A 22,170-nucleotide genomic window follows, 5' to 3' on the forward strand; every position below is an offset into this window, starting at 1 on the left:
GACATATTTTTTACCCAGAGATTTGTGTATGATTAGACCATTTTATTGACATTAAAAGGGTCTATGGAGGTCAGAAGATTGATGGCCATACTCTTCACAATTTTAATCCCCCACATGAGTTTCTGAAGCTGTATGAAATAGCCAAATAATATAAGCAGAATGAAAATGGGAACACGTCATGATACTGAAGGGTTAAACATTGCTAGATAAAATTCAGATGAGTGTGCCTTTTTATTTATTTTTTTTTTTTTTTGCCATTGGTAAGTCCTCCCCTCATACATAAAATAAGTAAATAGATAAATATATAAATTAGTTAATTAATAGATGTGACCTAATGGCAAGCAGTATATAAGTGAAAGTTGGCAATTATGAGTGTGAGCAGTGTTGCCAGATTGGGCGAAAAGTAGCGAATTGGGCTACTTTTGAATGGTATGTGCTACTTAAATTCATAATTCGCTACTTGCGATTTTTTGGGCTACTCTATGATATGTTTGGGCTGCTTGATGACTCTATTAGGCTACTTTTGTAATTTGTCTAAATTTTTACAATAATAATGACGATAATACCATAATGAAAATAAGAATAATAACAATAGTGATAATAATAACTGAAACATTTAGAACGGAGTAGTTATGGTGCTTTTGATTATTTTGTTGTGGTGAGTAGGTAGCTGATGACATCGTTTCTTGTTCGTGTACGTGACGTGTCTCGCCTAGCTCGGCCGCTCGCCCCCTGCAACGCGTATTACTTATGAATGATGTATCGTTTGTCAAAGGGTGCTCGGTGCTTGCCCTCCTTTCTTTTTGTGAAATTTTCATTCTTCAGTTCATAAAAAATGGAAAAATGGTCAAAATACGATAAAGCTTTTCAGAATGCTTGGTTGAAGAACCCTGTCTTTGAAAAATGGTTGGAAGAAGTGAAAAATATTTTGGTTCAATTTAGATAAGAATGTAAATAATTTATAGAAAAAAAACAAGCCAGAGAAAACTTATGAAAAAAAAAATCGTACATCGTGAAAGAGGACTCCACTCTCCCCCTCCCAAACCCCATGGAAGGAAATGTGAGCGGATAGTGGTAAGTACAAAATATAAAAGTTAAAGTAATTAGGTAGTAGTTTTTTGTATTGGGCTACACCGTTGTGAAATCTGCTACTTTTCAAGCGTACTTCTGCTACTTTTCATTAGAAAAATCTGGCAACACTGAGTGTGAGCCGAACCAGCCTGGCCCTGGCGCCGAAGTGACGTCCCCTGCTCAGTGTGTGTCTGTCGTGGCGTGGCGTCTCAGCATTTCATTTTGTTACGTTCCTTGCTGACCTGAGGAGGAGGCCGCCACCATGAGTCGCCGGAAGTTCGATGAGATGTCGGAGTATGGTGAGAGGACATGATGATCAGATATAACCTTAGTGTTCTGGATGAAATAGAATGAATAGGCCAGGCAGCGGCGGGGGTGAACCAGAGGGGAGAAATTCGCCTAATATATTTTTGGTGTACCTGCTGTATTTACTCACCTGGCGGGCTGTGGGTGGCTTAGGTTAGCGAAGGAGTGACGTTTTTTCAGTGTACCAGCTGTATTTACTCACGTAGCGGGCTGTGGCTGGCTAAGGGTAGTGAAGGAGTGACGTGTGTGGCTGGCTAACTAATAGTAAAGGATATACTGACTCATAAGGTTATTTTATCATTATTATTATTTTGTTTGATTTTGTTTTGTCAGATTCCTTCATTTTCCCTTCATTATGCACTTTCCCTTTCCTATCCTTTTTTTTTTTTCTTCTCTCCTTTCTATGTATTTCCTTAACATTTCTTGGCTTCATGTCAAGTTCACCTCATTATCAGCTTACTTTCTAACTTACTTGACCTTCTCCCTTCCTGCTCTCACATCTCATATATATTATCATTTTCACTTATTTTCCTTAACATTTTTTGACCACACATTAAATTTTACATCATTATCAGCTTAGTACCTATCCTTCCTGGTCTCACATCACATACTTATCATCATTATCTCCTATTTTCCTTCACATTTCTTGCTCTCATATCAAATTTACATCATTATTACTTTGTTTGCCTTCCTGGTCTCACGTCACATATATATTATCATTATCAGCTATTTTCTTCATATTTCTTGCCCTTACATCAAATTTACATCATTATTAACCTATTTTTCTTCTTTCCTGGCCTGATGTCACTTGCTTCATGGTCTCACTTCACATATATATCATTACCAGCTATTTTCCTTAACACTTCCAGCCCTCATCAAATTTACATCATAATTGACTTGCTTTCCTTTGTTCCTGCCTTGACGTCACTTGCTTTCTGGTCTTGCATCACATATATATCATCATCAATTGCAGCTAACATTACTAAGCATGATTGTGTGTTGTGGAATGGAAACACGTTGGCGGAGGACAGATTACGTAACGATATGATACCAGAAGCATAGGGTGTTGCGTTAAGAGAGCGTAGGAGCGTGTTTAACTTACTTTCTTCTATTCCTGACCTGATGTTACCTGTTTCATGGTCTCATGTCACATATAATCACCACTATCAGCTATTTTTCTTAACACTTTTCTACCTTATCAAATTTACATCATTATTAACTTGCTTTTCTCCGTTCCTGCCCTGACATCACTAGCTTCACCCGCAGACTCCGGCAGTGCCCGTAAGAGGCGCCGCACTGATGCCGTGGAGATTGAGGACCGTCTGGAGTCCCTCATCATCAGGGTTGGAGAGAAGGTGAGTAGCTGGGGAAAGGAGACCATGAGGGAAGGTAAACTGAAAGGGATGGGATTAACAGCTACCCTCATTTATTTTTCTGTGTTATTAGTTTGTTTTTAATTTAATCTTCTTTACCGGGGATGGCATTAAGATTTGGTGAATGAAATGGTGAGGTGAGATTTATGGGTGAGGAAATAGTGTAGGGTGAGTAAGTGTGAGGCTTTTTGGTGACCCTAAGAGGAAATTTTAGTGTGTGAGTTTTTAACAAGGGAAAAATACTGATGAGTTTTATTTTTGTGTGTGTGTAGAAAAGTGAAGGTGAGTAAGTGTTAGCTTTTTAGTGAAGATAAGAGGAAATTTTAGCGTAGAAGTGAGTTTTTAACAAGAGAAAATACAGGATATGAGTTTTCTCTTGTGTGTGTGTGGTGGTGTAGGTGAGTAAATGTGAGGTTTTTGATGACGATAAGAGGAAACTTTAGTGTGGAAGTGAGTTTTTAGCGAGGGAAAAGATGCAGATCAGTTTTTTTTGTACGTGTGTTGTAAAGTGAAGGGTAAGTAAATGTGGGGGTTTTTGGTGAAGATGAATAAGAGATTCAAGCATAAAAGTGAAACGAAGCCCCTGGCAGAGCACCTCAAGAGATTTTTTTACTTATCGATGCTTATAAAGGCTTCACACATTGCTTCTGGTGCTCTTGATGGTTTCATGTTCCAGTGAAAGCATTAACACACCAACACATTTACGCCACCACCAACATACTTACATCACCATCAACACACTTACATCACCACCAATGCACTCACACCACCACCAGCATACTCACACCACCAACACACTCACACATCACCACCAATACACTCACACATCACCACCAACACCATTAACACACTCACACACCACTAACACACCATTTTCATCCCCCTCAGAGCACCTCATCCTTGGAGAGCAACTTGGAGGGGCTGGCCAGCGTGTTGGAGGCCGACATCAACAACTACAAGGGCAAGATTCTCAAGATCCTAAGTGACTGTGCTGTGAAGATGCCCGAGAAGACCACCATCTACACCACCCTTGTCGGCCTCCTCAACGCCAAGAACTACAACTTTGGTGGCGAGGTGAGGTGGTCGGCTTGTCACTGTGGTGGTGGTTGCAGTGGTGGTGATTCTTTTGTTCTTTTTCTTGTTCTGTTGAATATTAGGAAGCTTTATGTTGTTTGTAATGTTGGTTCTTTTTTCCAAATAGCAAAAGAAGTAATAGTAATAAATAGATAGATAAAATAAAGTTGATGGCTCCTATTATCATCATGGGGCATTTTTATCCAACGCTAGTTTTTGTTGCCCTTGGTTGTTTCTCCCTCTTACATAAAACAAAACATTGCTCTTTCTCTGTACTTTCTGAACACTCAAGTTTTTTTTTCTTTTTTTTTTTTTTTTTTTTTTTTTTTTCTCTAATTTTCCCAAAGCTTCTTATTCTTCATGCCACAAAAACTGACTTTATGTTTTTTTTTATTTGTGTCAATGCTTTTTACTCAATACTTTGAACTACACTGTAATATTTTCCTCTCCCTCACCTCTCACTGTATAATATTTCCCTTTCCTCACCTCTCACCACGTTCTTTAATCTTTCTTGCTCCCTCTTCCTTACCTCTCAGTTCGTGGACATGATGGCCCGCAAACTGAAGGAGGCTGTCAAGGCGTGCATGTGGAAGACCGCTCGTTACGTCCTTCGATTCTTTGCCGACCTGGTCAACTGTCACGTCATCTCCACCAACTCCCTCCTCCAGCTCCTCCACACTTTCCTTGACACCGCTCGGGATGACAACTCGCCCCAAGGTAAGTCTCTCTCTCTCTCTCTCTCTCTCTCTCTCTCTCTCTCTCTCTCTCTCTCTCTCTCTCTCTCTCTCTCTCTCTCTCTCTCTCTCTCTCTCTCTCTCTCTCTCTCTCTCTCTCTCTCTCTCTCTCTCTCTCTCTCTCTCTCTCTCTTCATTGATTCTCTTTCATACATTACTGCCAATTTACTCTTTATATCATCAATAAAAACTTGAATTTCTAGTCTGAAAAAGGGAGAGTGAATAATATCTGTGTGTGTGTGTGTGTGTGTCAGTGCGCAGTGACACCTACGTATATGCTGTGCTGAGCTGCCTACCCTGGGTGGGGAGGGAGCTGTACGAGAAGAAGGAGCAGGATCTAGAGCGCCTTCTGAAGCACATCGAGATCTACGTCAGGAAACGCAGCCGCAAGCACATGCCGGGACTCAGGGTGTGGCGCTCTGACCGGCCACATCCACAGGAGGAATATCTGGACTGTTTGTGGGCGCAGGTCAGTGGCGGTGTTAGTTCTTGTTAGTGCTTTGTCGGTGGTGTTTGTCTGGTAGTGTTCTTATTTGTTCTTTATCTGTAGCATTTGTCATTGGTGGTGTTAGTTCTTGTTTTTGCTTTGTCGTTAGTGTTTATGATGGTTTTCTCATTTGTCCTTTATCTGTAGCATAGTCTTTGTCATTGGTGGTGTTAGTTCTTGTTTGTGCTTTGTCGGTAATGTTTGTCTGGTGGTTTTCTTGTGTGTGCTTTATCTGTAGTGTAGTGTTTGTTAGTGGTAGTGTTAGTTCTTGTTTTGTCCTTTATCTGTAGTGTTTGTCCATGGGAGTCTGTTCTTATTACAGCCTTTGTTTTGTTCTTTCTTCTTATTACAACCTTTATCAATCATCTTCACTGCTCCCATTTTCTTGCTTCCATCTTTACTCTACCCATCAAATCTGCTTTCTGTTTCCATCTTCAGCCTTATTAAGTCCTGTATTTTTGTTCTTCAGTCTGCACATCAAATCTGCCTCCTTCCATCTTCAGCCTCATTAAGTCCCATGTTTTCATCTTCCCTTCTTCAATCAGATCTGCAAACTGCGATCAGACAACTGGCAAGAGAAGCACATTGCCAGGCCCTATGTAGCCTTCGACTCCATCCTGTGTGAAGCTCTGCAGCACAACATCCCACAGATCACCCTGCCGCCACACCACTCGGACAACACCTACACCTTCCCCTGGGTGGTGTTCAGGTGTGTGTTAGTTGTTCATTCATTATACATCTAAGGCTCATATTCTCAAACATTTCTGCGCTTCACCTATACAGTTTTAAAAGGCTTTATCTAAATTTACTTGAATTTTTTTTTTAGATGTTTTTATGGTTCTAGAGGTAGATTGACAAGACTTCTACATTATCAACAGGAGAAACACTGTAGAAAACCTTGCTATTCATCTCGGTAGCCCTTGAAAATAGTCATGGTGAAAGAGCAAAGCATTTCTTAATATGTAACCAAGTTGTAATTTCAAACAACCCTTCCCACATCACAAGGCAGTATTCTCCATGCATTAAATGATGTCTCCTTTATGTGTTTCCCCGGCAGGCTGTTTGACTACACAGACTGTCCCGAGGGTCCTGTGCTGCCCGGTGCCCACTCCATTGAGCGCTACCTGATAGAGGAGCACCTGCATAACATTATCAAGGAGTACCATCTGGAGAGGAAGCAGTGGTGAGTGTTTGGCTCTTCTTTCAATACTCATCTCTGTATTGGCCATCACCACTATGATTTGAAGGGAAGTGTGTTTTGGGTGTGCCAGAGATTGTGTACTGGTGTTTTAGTGATGATTACAGTATAATTGGTGTGTGTGTGGTGTTGTTTTGCAGAGAATAATAGTGTGTTTGGTGTGTGTGTTGGTGATTGGTTTGCGAGAGTGTGTGCTAGTGTTTTTTGTGAGGGCTACAGTATGATGGTGTGTGTGTGTGTGTGTGTGTGAGGGCTGATGTTTTGAAGAGGATGAGAGTGTGTGGTGTTTCCTTTAAAACTCACCCTCACCACAACCCACAGTGCCGCTGTTCTGCTGGACTTCCCCCTGAAACACAAGATCCCGCTGGAGTACATGATAGTGGAGGTGGTGATGGCAGAGCTCTTCCACCTCCCTGTGCCTCGCTACCTGGAGATCTGCTATGGTTCCCTCCTCATTGAACTGTGCAAGCTACAACCTGCCACAATGCCACAGGTACCTTGTCTTGCCTGGACTTCTCTTTTATATTCTTGCTTGTTCTGTCTGTTTTCTTGCCCTTTTTTCTGTTTATTTTTATTTATTTTTTATGTAAGAGGATAACTAACAAAAGACAAAATCAGATGGTAAAAAAAGGCCCACTTATTTACCCTTGCAGGTTTGAGAAAGCTAAAAGAAAGGGATAAATGTCTTGAAACCTCCATCTTATGTGAAATCAAGTCACGTGACAGTATGTGTGTTGTCTTTTTATCTCTTATTGTGATGGTAATGTGTGTTTCTCTCCTACAGGTGTTAGCACAGGCTGTAGAGTTGCTGTTTGACCGTATAGACACCATGAATGTTTGCTGCTTTGATAGGTGAGTGTTGAGGACCTTTACCTGTTATGGTGGTGGTGGTGGTGAGAGGCTGAAGGATTGGTCTTGTCTTTGAGTGTATTAATTGATGTGTTGTGTTTCATCATGTTAATTAGTGCTGGTGGGAGTTGTCAGTTTTTCAAGGGTGTTTTTGTGGACATTACCAGTTTTCAAGGATTTTTTTGTGGATGTTACCATATTTTTAAGGGCGTTTTTTGTGGATGTTACCAAATTTTTCAGGGGTGTTTTTGTCGATGTTACCAATTTTCAAGGGTGTTTTTGTGGACATTACCGGATTTCAAGGATGTTTTAGTAGAAGGTACCAGTTTTTAAGGGTATTTTTGTTGAAGGTATTAAGTTTTCCAGGGTGTTTTTATGTAAGTTATCAGTTTTCAAGGGTGTTTTTGTGGAAGTTAACAGTTTTAAGGATGTATTTGTATAAATTATAAGTTTTCAAGGGTGTATTTGTGGTTCTAGTTTTAAGGTTAATAAGTATTGTGGAGTGAGGAGTGGGAGGAGGAAGGGTGTAACAATATCATTAAAGGAGGAGGAAGAGAACCAGTTGTAGGTGTCCCCATGAAAGTGTCTAATGTTACGGGCTGTATTGGTGTTTGGCAGGTTTGTGAACTGGTTTGGGTACCACTTGAGCAACTTCCAATTCAAGTGGTCGTGGGATGACTGGCTGGAGGCAGCACAGCTGGACCCAATGCACCCCAGGGCCAAGTTCATCATTGAGGTGCTGCTGAAGGCCATGAGGTAAGCTGATGGTGATTATTATTAACTCTTAATGTCTTTGGGTTTTTTGTTCTATAATTTTTTTATTTGTTTTTCTTTCTGTTGGAACTCCTGCAGTCTTAGTTTTTTTTCTCTCTCTTTTTCTCTTCTCTCCTTTTCTCTTCAATTCTCTTGTCTCCTCTCCTCTCCTCTCCTCTTCTCTTCTCTTCTCTTCTCTTCTCTTCTCTTCTCTTCTCTTCTCGTCTCCTCTCCTCTTCCCTTCCCTTGTTGCATATTGAAGTGAAAGAGTTCAATTAAGTTTACATACAGACAACTTCACAGATTATACATTTTTTTTTACCCCGATATCCATCCTGCAGGCTGTCGTACCGCCAGAGGATAGCTGAGGTGGTGCCAGAACAGTTTGATTGCTTTGTGCCCCTCAAGCCAGAGCCGGTGTACAAGTTCTCCATTGACACAGCTGGTAAGGGAGTCCTGGTTTCATAAGTGTCATAAAGTTTATTGAGGAAAGTAGGGAGAGGTACAAAATAGGGTCTCTAATGGACTAATTCACACACACGCACACACACACACACACACACACACACACACACACACACACACACACACACACACACACACACACACACACACACACACACACACACACACACACACACACACACACACACACACTGAGATGGATTGAAAATTATTTGAGGGGGACAGAAATAAGGACGGTAGTTAAAGATATGAAGTCCAAGTGGAGAGCAGTAGAAAGCAGAGTGCCACAGGGGTCAGTATTGGCACCAATACTTTTCCTTATTTATATTAACGACATGCTAGGAGTGAACAGCTACATAAATCTGTTTGCAGATGATATGAAACTGTGCAGAGTTATAAAGCAAAAAGAGAATTGTGAAATACTGCAAGAAGACCTAATTAAGATCTGGGAATGGAGTAAAAAGTGGGAAATGGAATTCAATGTGGACAAAAGCCATGTCATGGAAATGGGAAAGAGTGAAAGATGACCCATGGGAGTCTATAAGATGGGAGATGGAGTAAAACTGGAGAAAGTAAAAAAGGAAAAGGACTTAGGAGTGACGATGGAAGAAAACAATCAACCAGTAAGCCATATTGATAGAATTTTTAGAGAAACATATAATTTGCTAAGGAATATTGGAGTAGCATTTCACTACATGGACAAAGAAATGATGAAGAAATTGATAAGTACTATAATAAGACCCAGATTGGAATATGCAGTAGTGTGGACCCCTCATAAAAAGAAACACAAGGAAGTTAGAGAGACTACAAAAAATGGCTACAAGAATGGTTCCAGAATTTGAAGGGATGACATATGAGAAGAGACTAAAGGCTATGGATCTGCCAACCCTGGAACAAAGAAGGGAGAGAGAAGATCTGATACAAGTTTATGAATTGATCAACGGAATGGACCAAGTGGATAATGAGAAACTGATCCTGAGAGAAGAATATGACATTCGAAGCACAAGATCGCATAGTAAAAAGCTGAGAAAGGGAAGATGTCTGAGAGATGTTAAAAAATATAGTTTGCTGCAAAGATGTATTGAGACGTGGAACAGTTTAAATGAAGAAGTAGTGTCTGCAACGAGTGTGCATACTTTTAAAGTAAGATTGGATAAGTGTAGATATGGAGACGGGGCCACATGAGCATAAAGGCCAGGCGCTGTAAAACTACAACTAGGTAAATACACACACACACACACACACACACACACACACACACACACACACACACACACACACACACACACACACACACACACTAACAAACATATTACCAGTACCTCATGTCACTAATCTACTAATTCACTAATATACACACATGAATGTAACCTAACAAACATCACCAATACCTCAAGTCACTAATGCACTAATTCACCAATACACACACAGACACACACTAACAAACACACCAATACCTCACATCACTAATGCATTAATTCACCAACATACACACACACAGACGCAGACTTGCCCGGCCTGGACACGGCACAGCGGCTGGAGTCGGTGGTGAGGGCAAAGGGGTCAACGGCCGAGGTACTGCAGACTTTGGCTGAGCTGCCCAATCCGCTGAGGGAGAACGAGGACTCTGAGCCGACACACAACCCGCTCCAGATCCAGGTGTTCTTACAGACAATCCTGCATCTCGGCTCAAAGAGTTTCTCCCACGCCTTTGCTGGTATTTCCAAGTTCCTGAAGGTGAGTGATGTTCTTATTTAGGTATTTAGGCTTTTATTTATTATCATTATTTGTATTCATTTATTTATTTATTTTTGTTGTGAAGAGTTTTGTTTTGTTTTGTTGTGAGGAGTTGTGAAGAGGCCAGAAGTGTGCTAATAGTGGTGGTGATGGTGGTTGTATTTATTTATTTATTTATTTATTTATATTTTTTGTTAAGAAATTTTTGCTTTGTTTTGTTGTGAGGAGTTAGGAAGAGGCCAGGAAGTGTACTATAGTCTGTTCACCTAAGTCTGAGCCGTGAAGCCGAGCCTCATTTGAAAGGAGGCCGCTGATTGGCTGGCCCCCTCTCTCACTCACCTTGTGTTGAAAGGCTGCGACACGAATGCTTTGTGGTACATGCTTTTGTTTTATGCGTTATATTTCATCTTATACACATAACAGACAGTTTCTGTTGGTACCGTTACACTCAACAGTAAATGCAGAAGCTTTGATACTCGGGGAAAAACAATTAATAAGCAACTATAAAGAAGTTTTGACGAGTTGAAGTGAAGGCTGCATTGCGATAACTTTATAACACAGTTTATTTATCATCATTTTCTGTGTATATATTATAAGGAATGCTGCTTTAAACTATTGCATTTCATCAAGGGATGTCTCCTGAAGGGAATGCAACTATCAAATTATAGTTAGAAGATAATGTAAGCGAAATGGAGGATTATTTATGGGAAAGTATGACTCGCGAGGAAGGGCACGGAGGAGTGGTCGCGGTGGGAGCGTAATCCAGTTATAACTGGATCAAGGTGAACCAACAGTGTGTCTTCACTGGTGGCACTCCACCGCGCCCTTCCTCGCGAGTCATACTTTCCCATAAATAATTCTCTATTTCGCTTACATTATCTTTTAACTATAATTTGGAAGTTGCATACCGTTCAGGAGACATTCTTTTATGAAATGCAATAATTTATAACAGCATTCCTTTAAATATGTCCAAAGGATATGATGATAAGTAAACCGTGTTATAAAGATGTCGCGAAAAGTTTTCCACTTCAACTCGCTAAAACTTCTTTATAGTTGCTTATTAATTGTTTTTCCCCGAGTATCAAAGCTTCTGCATTTACTGTTGAGTGTAACGGTACCAACAGAAACTGTCTGTTATGTGTATAAGATGAAATATAACGCATAAAACAAAAGCATGTACCACAAAGCATTCGTGACGCAGCCTTTCAACACAAGGTGAGTGAGAGAGGGGGCCAGCCAATCAGCGGCCTCCTTTCAAATGAGGCTCGGCTTCACGACTCAGACTAAAGTGAACAGACTATAGTAGGTGTGATGATGGTGGTGGTGGTGGTGGTAGTTGTATTTCTTGCTTCTGTTGTGTTTTTTGTAACATGTGTTTGGTGTATGTATTGTTTTTTCAAGTTTTTTTTTTTTTTTTTTTTTTTTTTTTTTGTGTGTGTTCATTTTCTCTCATTTTGTATTTAATTTATCCATGTATTAATGAGGATGTGGGTTTTCAGTAATTTTTTCTTGATTAATCTTATCGTATTACTTGTCTTGTGATGACAGATTTATGCTTCTATATGTATTGCTTGCCTGGTGACAATGTGTATGTTTTTATTTATATTATTTGGCTTCTGATGACATGTGTATGCTTCTATTTGTATTATTTTCCCCCTGATGACATGTGTATGCTTCCATTTCACACCTCCATGCTCTGCCGTGTTGCCTGCAGGTGTTTGAGAGCATCGTGGGTAACAACGAGGAGGGTCAGCTGATAGTGCTGCGGGAGATGCATGACGTGTGGTCCACACACCAGCAGATGGTGGTGATGCTGTGCGACAAGTTCCTGCGCACACAGATCGTCAGCTGTGCCACCATGGCCAATTGGATCTTCAGCAAGGAAATGACCTCTGAGTTCACAAAGTAAGAGGCACTTGCAACTTTTTCCCTTCCTGTGTAAATGACTTTGGAATTCACAAAGTAAGAAACACCTGTAATTTTTCCTTTCCTGTGTAAATGAAGAGAAGTGTTAGAAGTGACTGCTAGAGAAACACAATGAGGGATGTTGACATGTAGCTCTAAGTAAAAGTAAGTGTAGGAAAGCTGTTCTCTCTCTCTCTCTCTCTCTCTCTCTCTCTCTCTCTCTCTCTCTCTCTCTCTCTCTCTCTCTCTCTCTCTCTCTCTCTCTCTCTCTCTCTCTCTCTCTCTCTCTCTCTCTCTCTCTCTCTCTCTCCCCCCCCCCAAGGAGGGAGTCATCTGTGCATGTAATCCCATAATAACCCACACAGTCCTAGAGAAAGAGAGACAAGTGACACAAAATCTAAACTATACACCACCACCTATCAGTAGTAACCAAGACATGAGTGAGGCAAATGAAAGTAACACAAGACAACACCTAGTATCTGTAATGGCTGGGACATGAGTGAGACTAAACATTTCTTAGTGTCCCTACGTGTTTCTACCTTCAATTCTCTCTCTAGCAAACTTTCTTCCACTCAAATCCCTCACCTACCTACTCCCCTCTTCTCCCCACTCACTTCCTACACCCCCTCTTTCTCTCTAACCTGGACATGGTAGACAAATTAAGCCAACACCTTTCTCTGGTAAGCTGTGGAACTCCCTGCCTGCTTCTGTATTTCCATCGTCCTACGACTTTACTTCTTTAAAGAGGGAGGTTGCAAGACATTTGCCCCAGACTTTTGGCAAACTCTAGTAATTGTTTTGGGAACTGGTTATCAAGTGGGCCTTTTTTGTTATATTTTTTGTTACCCTTGGCCAGCTTCCCCTCTTCCATAAAGAAAACACACACACACACACACACTTGCATATAGTAAGGTGGACATGACAAACATATTAAACCAACACAACACAACATCTCACACAGGAACTACATTTGGGAGATCCTTCACGGCACAATCCGCAAGATGAACAAGCACGTGGCCAAGCTGCAGCGGGAGGTGAATGAGGCGCGGGAGAGGAGGACGGGCAATGAATCGGACGACTCTTCTTCCGATGACGAGGAGCAGCGGCCCCGTCCCAGCGAGGAGGAGATTGAACGTATGGAGGAGAAACTGGAGACTGCACAGGCTGATCAGAAGAACCTTTTCCTGATTATCTTCCAGGTGTGTGTGTGTTGATCTGTATATACTGTTATGAATGGATAGAGAGTGAGAGAGAGAGTGTGAGAGGGGTTAGATGGAAGTGTGTGTATGCTGATCAGAAGAACCTTTTTCCTGATTATCTTCCAGGTGTGTTTGTGTGCATGTGTGTTGCATTTTCTATATTGTCATGAATGGATAGAGAGAGGGAGGGAGAAGGGGGTTAGATGGAGGTGTGTGTATGCGTATGTGTTTGTGTTTTATCTATTTATACTGTCCCAATATTGAGTTAAGCTTGTTTTGACACTTTTTATCAATCTTTTGTGTTTTTGTTCTTGAGCGTGTGTACGTGTGTGTTTGTTTTACCTGTTTGTGCCACCACAGTATTGAATTAAGCTTGTTATATCCTCCATTCATTCATTTCTAATCCTCCTTTTTACTAGTCTTCATCTTCTATTGTTTTACATTTCATTCATTACTCTTCCTTCTTTCCTTTCCTATCATCCCTTACTCTCACCACCCTACTACCTATCATATATTTCCATTCATTCTTTTCCAATTCATTCATTTCTCATCACTTTTTTCCTTCTCTTGTACTATTTTTACCAGTCATTATTCTTGCTTCCTGTCCCTCATCCCTTACCATCACCGCCATGCCACACCACTCACAACCTTCCCTCACAATCCCCGACAGAGGTTCATCATGATACTGTCCGAGCACTTGGTCCGCTGCGACACAGATGGCCGGGACTTTAACACACACTGGTACAGGTGGACCATTGGACGCCTGCACCAGATCTTCATGATGGTGAGTACTGACGGCCTCCCTGCTTACTCACTGCTTGTACTTTGTGTCTTACCTTTTGCTTGCCTCTTTAATCTTTGTGTTCTTTAAGTTGAGGTTAGGTTTGGACAATGTAGATGTGTGAATTGAGGAGAATGATTGAAAATGCTTTTTGATTAGGATTGTCTTTACTGGGTTAAGGTTAGGTTCTGATTTTTATAGATGTGTGAATTGAGAAGAATGATTGAAGATGCTTTCTAATTAGTGTGTTTAAAGGAAAAAGGAAATAGGGCCATCTTAACTTTAGGCGATTTGTTTTTTTGTGGGGAGGAAAGAAAATAAAGGAGGAGAATATTGAGAATACAAAGAAAGACAATTAGATGAAGGGAAGCTTGTGTGTGGTAGCTGTGAGAAAGAAAGAGGAGGAGGAGGAGGAGGAATGTATATTTGTGTAGTTACTATGAGAAAGAAAAAACAGGGATGAGAAGGAATTCATATCTATTTCTTGCACATCACAATTTATACTATGGATGATGATGGTACTTAAGGCCACTGCTCATCACCACTTCCTGGAAACGTTTGATATAAGGACTATGCTTTATTGCCACCTGTTGTGTGTGAGCCTTCTTGAGTTTAGTATGCAAGGCAGCGCTGTTAGAAATTCAGTCTTGACATTATTCCACAACCTTGTACTGGACGTGAGGTGTAAGATGGATTTGTTTACAAGATGTGGTCGCTACTCTTGCATATCCTTCACCCTCTGCCATGGGGGGTGGGGGCAGTGCTTGCATTTGTGGTGGTTAGGTTAGTAAGAAGGTGATGTAGATCAGCTTAGGTGGCGTGTAGTGGTTCTTGGCTGTATTATGCGCCGATATTCAGAAATGCGTTCCCCCTCTCACCACAACAATTTTCCAAGGCCACAGAGACAACTAGCTGGGTTTTCAAGACAGTTTTTCCTTTTAATAAACTAGAAGTCTTGCCAATCCATCACCAGAACCACAAAGATATCCTTAAAAACACGAGTATCTTCAACTGGAGCCTTTAGAAAGCAGTGATGGTGAGAGAGCAAAGCATTTCAGAATACAGGCCATGGAGTGTTTGTGTTTATAGGTTTGGTGTTAGGTTAGATAAGGTAAGGTGAGAAGGATTAAGGAAAGGCTGTTAGTGAATGCTTGTGTGGTTGTTGGTTGGTCAGGTAAGTAAAGATCATATTCCTAGAAAACAAACGTGCGTCCAATCATTGCCTTTTTGTTTTACGCTGATTTGTTGGCTGGTTGATGAGTCTTTCTTATGGTCTGTTCTCCTTGATGCTCATTTTTCTTGTCTTGCAAATATACATACTGAATGAGACAAGCCTGCATGCTGAGTCGTGATGAGCTAAGGCTATCGAGCATCTGACAGCTTCACCTCACCTTACTCTCATTTCCTACTCCACCGCAGCACAACACACAAGTGGAGAGGTACAGCCAGACCCTCAGCACGCTGCTCTTCACCCAGGACTTGGAGCCTCACATCCTGGACGCCTTCAACCAATTTGTGGCCCTCCGCTCCTAAGACGCCACCCACCCTCCACTCACTGGATCCCCCCCATCTCTTGTTTCATTGTGGAGTCTCTCATTTTGATCCTCTCCTTATGTAACCTTATATTTGATTTGTGTATATGTGTTTCATTTCTCATTCTCACTCACTCATTCACTATTAGGACACTCTTGTTTTACATGTGGTATCCCTGGTCTCCTCTGTATCTCTACTCAGTCATCTTTCACATGACATCTCTCAAAGCTCTGAATAACCACCTGTTTTAATCTTACCCCTCATCTATTTCTCATCTTGACACTTTCCCTTTCTGCATCTCTACTCAGTCATCTTTCACTTGGCATTTCTCAAAGCTCTGAATAACTACCTGTTTTGATCTTATTCTTTATCTATTTTTCATCTTGATGCCTTTGCTTCAACACTTCTTGACCTGCATCTACATCCCATCATCTCTCACCACTCACCACTCACTGTCTCTCTCAATGCTGTGAATCCCCCAATGTTTTTAATCCTGACATATCTCACCTTATTCCTGTCCTCCTGCAACTGTTCTCATTTAATACCCTTTTACTTTGATATGCAGCAATTTACAACACTAGAATAAAGTTCCACAAAAAGAAGGAAGGTGTTAAAAAGAGTAGATTTTTCTAGTGTATAGCCAGTATATAATGTTGACTAATGGGTATAGGTTTGCCTCAGAGTGGTTTGTGAAATAGGAAGCATTTATCAAGAAACAGTGAAGGAGTTACATAATCTGTATCTCCACTACACGTCCTCTTATTCTTGCATCATCATCTATTTACTAAACTTTATCCATCTCTCAGTCTCACCCTCACTCTATTCAGGCTCGCTGTAGATATGTATTGATACTACTTTCCATCCTATACTCACAGTTCTCCATCCTAAGACCTGTCATTGTATCCTCCTGACTTTATTATACTGGTTTTGTCTCACTGTCTATCTTGTGTCCCCAGTCACATCACTCAGGCCAAGCAGGTGCAGTTGTGATGTGTTTGGAGCGGTGCGTCTGTATGTGTGTTCGTCAGTTGTCCTATAAATGAGATGCAATTCAATACTTTTCTGGTGTCACTTTTTAGCATTGGGTTGTAGTTGTAAGGTGATGAGGTGTGACTTATAGGAGCAGTAAATAGTGAAGAAGGAATTTTGATGCAGTTATGGGCAGTAGCAGCAGTGAGGGTGAAACACAGGCCTATAAATAAACCATCCTGTGTCATCAGTATTGTAGTGAGAGGAGTGTGGTGGAATGCCTGCCTGAGAGGTGTCTGGTGTGCAGGATGACGGCTGTGTTGTAGTGAATCAGACTTCATTGTGACTGCAGGACATGGACTGAGCCTTGCTACTGATGCATCATTCATGGCCATGCACACACACACACTTACTTACATACATACATACAGACACACACACACAAACACTAAGATGTTGAGTAATAATAAATGTTTGCAGGTTGTCATGAAAAAGTCATAATTGGAATATACTGCAATGAGATGTGACAGAATTGAGAACTGCATGTACATTAGATAAGGGAGAAACTGGACCACTGGAAATGAAAAGCAAGATTATGTATGTGTATGATCACAATGTCACTTAGCACACACACACACACACACACACACACACACACACACACACACACACACACACACACACACACACACACACACACACACACACACACACACACACACACACACATATCATTATATTCAGCCTGTGTTAGTGTTTTTTCCACAATATCTATTTAATTTTGTGTAATATTTGTGTAAGTGTTAATAGTCTAGCTACCAGATTACAGTGGAGCTCCCTTGCCTGGTTGAAAGTAGACAAAGTGAGGAAGGCGGTTAAGAATCAATAAAGATGTTGTCTGAGGGTTTTCAAGATAGTTTGCACGATTCCAGGAATAGTTTAACAAATATCCTAAAGTTTTAACAGACTTTAATGAAGGATGTGGGAGGGTTTTCAAGTTTTTTTTTTTTTTTTTTTTTTTTTTTTTTTTGTCAAGCAAGAATCCTGCACCAACAATGAAAAAATATATACATCTGAGAAGAAACTGTTAATCTGTAGTCTTAGAAAAAAATATGAAAATTAAACATTTAAGAGTACACAGTCTTGGGAAATGTTACAACACATGCTATTAATATCACCACAGCAATTATTATTTTTCTTTGCCATGTTTATGTGGATATTTTGTGTTAGACGAAAGAGAAGTTAAAATTTATTCAAGATTCTCTCAAGTCCAGTTTTGGTGTTCGTGTGTATGTATGATATATGAAACCCTCGGAGTGTTGTTGTGCAGTGCTATAGGGGATCGAGTAGGATGAAGTGTGCACTGTTCACACTATATTACGCCTCTACTATTATCATTGTTCTTATATTATAGTCAATATATATACCTACCATATCTTTTTATCTTTTTGTTTTCTTTTTTTCTCATACTACAGTGAAATTGTAATGATAATGTCATTATAGAAGTGTGTATATATACGTCTTATTGATGAAAAAAGGAAAAAAAAAAAAAACGGATGTGTTATTTCACCAAGTGTAGAACAGAGACTAAAGGCTATTTCAGGAATAGTTGTGTTTAAAGAAAGTACTACAATATCGGGTATTTCAAGATCAAAAGAAGATGGGATTGGTAGAAATAATAAGAATAAGAATGAGAGATGAGCATACATTTTTACAGCAGAGGTTATTTCTTTATTTATGAAGGTTAACTAGTAAAACTCTCTCTCTCTCTCTCTCTCTCTCTCTCTCTCTCTCTCAGGAAACAAAGACAATTCAAATACATATTGTCTTGTTACGTGGTAGGTGACTACAATAGAATAAGTTATCAGGTATAACAAAATCAGAAACGAGCTCGAAAAGGAGGAGGTGGATACACAAGGAAGTATAGTTGAGAGAGAGAGAGAGAGAGGAAGGGTAGCAGAGGGAGGAGGGACGCGTGGCCTTGACATCGCTACCGCCCTAGAATTCGTACCACGTCTATAAAAGTAGAAGTGGTGGTCATAAATAAACGATAACCTTCCCTCCCGCACTTCCCACTGTTTAGTTTGTTTTGAAAGTCTTGAATCTTACCACACTTACCTTTGTTACCTAGTCCATTTCCTCTCACCCCTGACTATCTCTGTGTCTTATGAAGGCTTTAGCTGCGTCTTATGAATGCTGTATTTGCTTCGTCCTTCAGTTTTAACTCCTGACTACCTCTTAAAGAATTTTTAAACTATCACGTAAATACCCTTGAAAACTACAATAACACCCACTTAAGCTTACCAAAAAGTATAGAAAGCGTAAAATATCACTGTAATCACATAAATACCCTTGAAAACTAGAATAACACCCGGTAATCTGATAGACGCTTAGGATTGAGGGAAAGGCGCGAAGCAGTGGGAGTGAACACAGAAGATTTAGTTATTTGATGGATTTTAGTCATTTTATGGCAAAAGGAAGCTAGATAATCAACCCATTAATTGAAGTTCTGACATACCCATAGTGTTACCATCTTAGACGACGACATAGCAAGGAAAATAATGACTAGCTTCCTTGTTGGTTGTTTATAGTGACGCAGTACGCTTGGCCATGACTGAACTAACTACTGCCATATTCTACCTCTGCACTTGGCACCCCCGCAGCATGCTAGCACCAGTGGCATCCTTGTAACGGATGCCTATGCGTACTACTTATGCTGTGTGTGTGTGTGTGTGTGTGTGTGTGTTGCTCTCGTGTATTCAGTTTCAGTCTAAGCGAGGAGGCAGGCCAAGGTCATAAATAATTAAAATAGATAAGAATGTAAAGTTAAGTCAGTTCTGCCACTCCGGGAAATAAGTGTATAATAAAGAAATAAAGAAAAGGAGGAGGATAGAAAAAAATTTTGACAAAAATAAAGATCCTATTCTGCTGGCTGCTTCCGGAAAGAAAGAAAGAGAGGAAGAAAGAATACAAGAAAGATATAAAGGTCAACATATCCTGCGATTCCAAAAGAAAATAAAAAAGTAAAAACGAACAAACAAATAGAAGAAGCTACCAATGAAAGTGAAAACCGAATAGGTAAATGTAAAACAAACAAAAAATCAGTTTCTATGCCCGACTTTCCTGCCCGCAGAGGTAGAGTAAGGAAGACAAAGAATGAGAACAAAGAAAGGATAAGGAATTCAATCTGGCGTCTCTCTCACACAAGGAAGCCATTATTTTATCACACCATCACCGGTGTTACTGTGTGACACCAGTGTGGCCACGAGAAAGGAAGGGGCGCTGGCTGCATGGATGAGTCACATGCTTCTGTTACTCATGAATCACGTGTGTCTTCTGTATTGGCTATGGTTGTCGCATGTCCTATATTACTGTGTCTGGTTCACCTATTTGTTTTTTTCCTTCCTTTCTTCCTTCCTTCTTTGTTTCCTACTGTTTTTCTTCCCAGGTTCTAGTGGACGCATGTTCTATATTACTGTTTGGTTTACCTATTTGTTATTTCCCTTCCTTAATTCCTTCCTTCTTTCTTTCTTTCTCACTTCTTTTTTTTCTTGTCAGGTTCTTTAGTGGACATTATCAGGAGGATTTTCATGGTTTTAGTAGTAGTTCAAGGATTAACCCCTTCAATAGATACCATGACGTGTTTCCATATTCATTCTGCTTACTATTTGGTGATTTTATACACCTTCAGAAACTTATGTGGGGGTTAAAAATAGTGAAGACGGGCCATTAATCTTCTGACCTCCATAGACCCTTCCTAATGCAAAAAAAAAAAAAAAAGGTCTAATCGTACACAAATCTCTAGGTAAAAAATGTGTCTTAGTATTAAAAGGGTTAAGTTTACCGAGTTCAAGCGGAAGTTATGTAGTAATAGGGTTTCAAGGGTGTTTTCGTGGTCCCAGCGATAGCCTACTTGATGGTGAACCTAATTGATAACTCCAAAGAAGCTGTGAGGAGATCAGTAAATGTTTCAAATAAGCATCACTATTGAAACTGAAATATGAATACTATGATAGTTATAAACGTAGGTAGATACAGGATACAGGATACGAAAAAGAGAAAAATGATTTATTTTCTTCTTTTTTTTCTTTCTTTTTAATGTTATGCCATGTCGCAATCATATTCCTCTCGGCTTTGATCCTCCTCCTCTTCCTTCAATGTCGGGGAGGGGGGCATTATGACACTGAGAGGCAGGACGCGAGGCTGCATCCATTACCCGCCAAGGCTGACTCCATTACGAGCCGCCCTCACCCTGCCTCGCCCTGCCTCGCCTCACCACCGCCTCTCACCCCTTATTTTGACACTGTTCCCTTGATCAATCTCTCATCACGTTTAATTTTAACTATTTTAAAGCCACACTTATTATTTGCCATGCTCTCAAGTGTGTCTTTCCCTCTAGTGACGGAAAACGCTCATTAAATTCACACCCAATACCGTGAAAACATTCTTTGAAAACTATAATGCAGTATATTTCATTACAGCCTACTGTTTGTGCAGATTTTTGGTATAGGCCTACTATCACTCAAATTCTGGAAACATTTTGGAATTTCATGATTTGTTCCTCTACAGCCTATTTATAGTAATGCATATTTATTCCTGTTAAGTGATTATAGATTACACTCTAACACCTGTTCACAATGTAGAAGCTTGACTAAACTATCCATTAATCATAAACAAAAAACGTGTTGATCCCTTTAGTACTGAGATGCATTTCTACCTTGAAATTTGTGTACGATTAGACGATTTTATTTACATTAGGAAAGGTCTATGGAGGTCAAAAGATTAATGGCCAGAGTCTTCACTATTTTAATCCCCACATAAGTTTCTAAAGCTATATAAAATCGCCAAATATAGTAACCAGAAGGAATACGAAAACGCGACATGGTACTGAAGGGGTTAAAACGCCCATCTGAGTCTACACAATGTATGCACTTAACAAAACTGCAAGGGGACTGGCAACTTAGTGGGCCCTTTTTTCCGTTTTATGTTGTCCTTGGTCAGCTTTTCCCCTTCTAACATGAAAAAGAAAAGAAAAAAATCACTAACATCATGGAAACACCCGTGGAAACCATGACAACTTCCACTAGAGCCTGTTTGGGTTCAGTGGAAGGAAACCAGATAGAATGTTGAAATGTTCGAGAATGAAGGCGTTGCATAATTTTTTAAGAAGCCTTATCGGTTATCAGGTTAGTGTGTCTGGAGTGTCTGCATTGCCTTGGGAGTGTTCGCTATTTTTCGTACATGCAGCGTCAGGGAGGGGGAAGAAAGGTGAAAGAAGCTGTAGAGTGTTTCCTTGACTTATGACGAAACGAAGCCATGTTAATTCGCAGCCATGCACTGCTTCTGTCCGTAATTGATGTGTAACCTTACTCGTGTGTGTCAGGCTTTTGTGTGGAAATATAGTCTAGTTATATCCAGTCTCTGCGTCCCCAGAACACTGCGCAGCTTCTTATTATCTCCTCTACATTGCCTTTTGTGATAGGATTGAGTGGAAGCCATTATAGGATTTGTAAGGATGTTATTGACACTTTAGCCAGAAATAGTCTAGTTGTATCCAGACTCTGCGTCCTGAAAACACTGCTCACCAATTATTATCTCCATTCTCCGTTGCCTCTTGTGATAAGATCGAGTAGACGCCATTAGGTTTTGTAAGGATGTTTTTGGGATGTTATTGATGCTTTAGCTAGAAATAGTCTAGTTGTATCCAGTCTCTGCGTATTCAAAACACTGCGCATG

The 22,170-nt window shown here is 40.4% G+C and overlaps 1 protein-coding gene across 3 annotated transcripts; it reads left to right on the plus strand.

Moving 5' to 3' along the window:
- Nucleotides 1-849: 849 nt before the first annotated feature.
- LOC123501638 (nuclear cap-binding protein subunit 1-like) lies at nt 850-17,464 on the plus strand. Of its 3 annotated transcripts, XM_045250588.1 has the most exons (17): nt 850-1,074; nt 1,185-1,370; nt 2,644-2,732; nt 3,639-3,824; nt 4,361-4,541; nt 4,813-5,027; nt 5,591-5,754; nt 6,103-6,228; nt 6,565-6,736; nt 7,028-7,095; nt 7,711-7,848; nt 8,187-8,290; nt 9,812-10,047; nt 11,762-11,952; nt 12,914-13,151; nt 13,822-13,935; nt 15,352-17,464. In XM_045250588.1, the coding sequence occupies exons 2-17, from the start codon at nt 1,334-1,336 to the stop codon at nt 15,463-15,465; spliced, it is 2,373 nt and encodes a 790-aa protein (XP_045106523.1). In that variant the 5' UTR covers nt 850-1,074; nt 1,185-1,333; the 3' UTR covers nt 15,466-17,464. The 3 variants fall into 3 exon arrangements, with proteins under 3 accessions (XP_045106523.1, XP_045106524.1, XP_045106522.1); XM_045250589.1 differs by lacking the exon at nt 1,185-1,370; XM_045250587.1 differs by lacking the exon at nt 850-1,074 and having other exon boundaries at nt 1,192-1,370; nt 2,632-2,732.
- Nucleotides 17,465-22,170: the final 4,706 nt, after the last annotated feature.

This window comes from Portunus trituberculatus, chromosome 9, assembly GCF_017591435.1.
Source record: "Portunus trituberculatus isolate SZX2019 chromosome 9, ASM1759143v1, whole genome shotgun sequence".
NCBI classification, from domain to species: Eukaryota; Metazoa; Arthropoda; class Malacostraca; order Decapoda; family Portunidae; genus Portunus; species Portunus trituberculatus.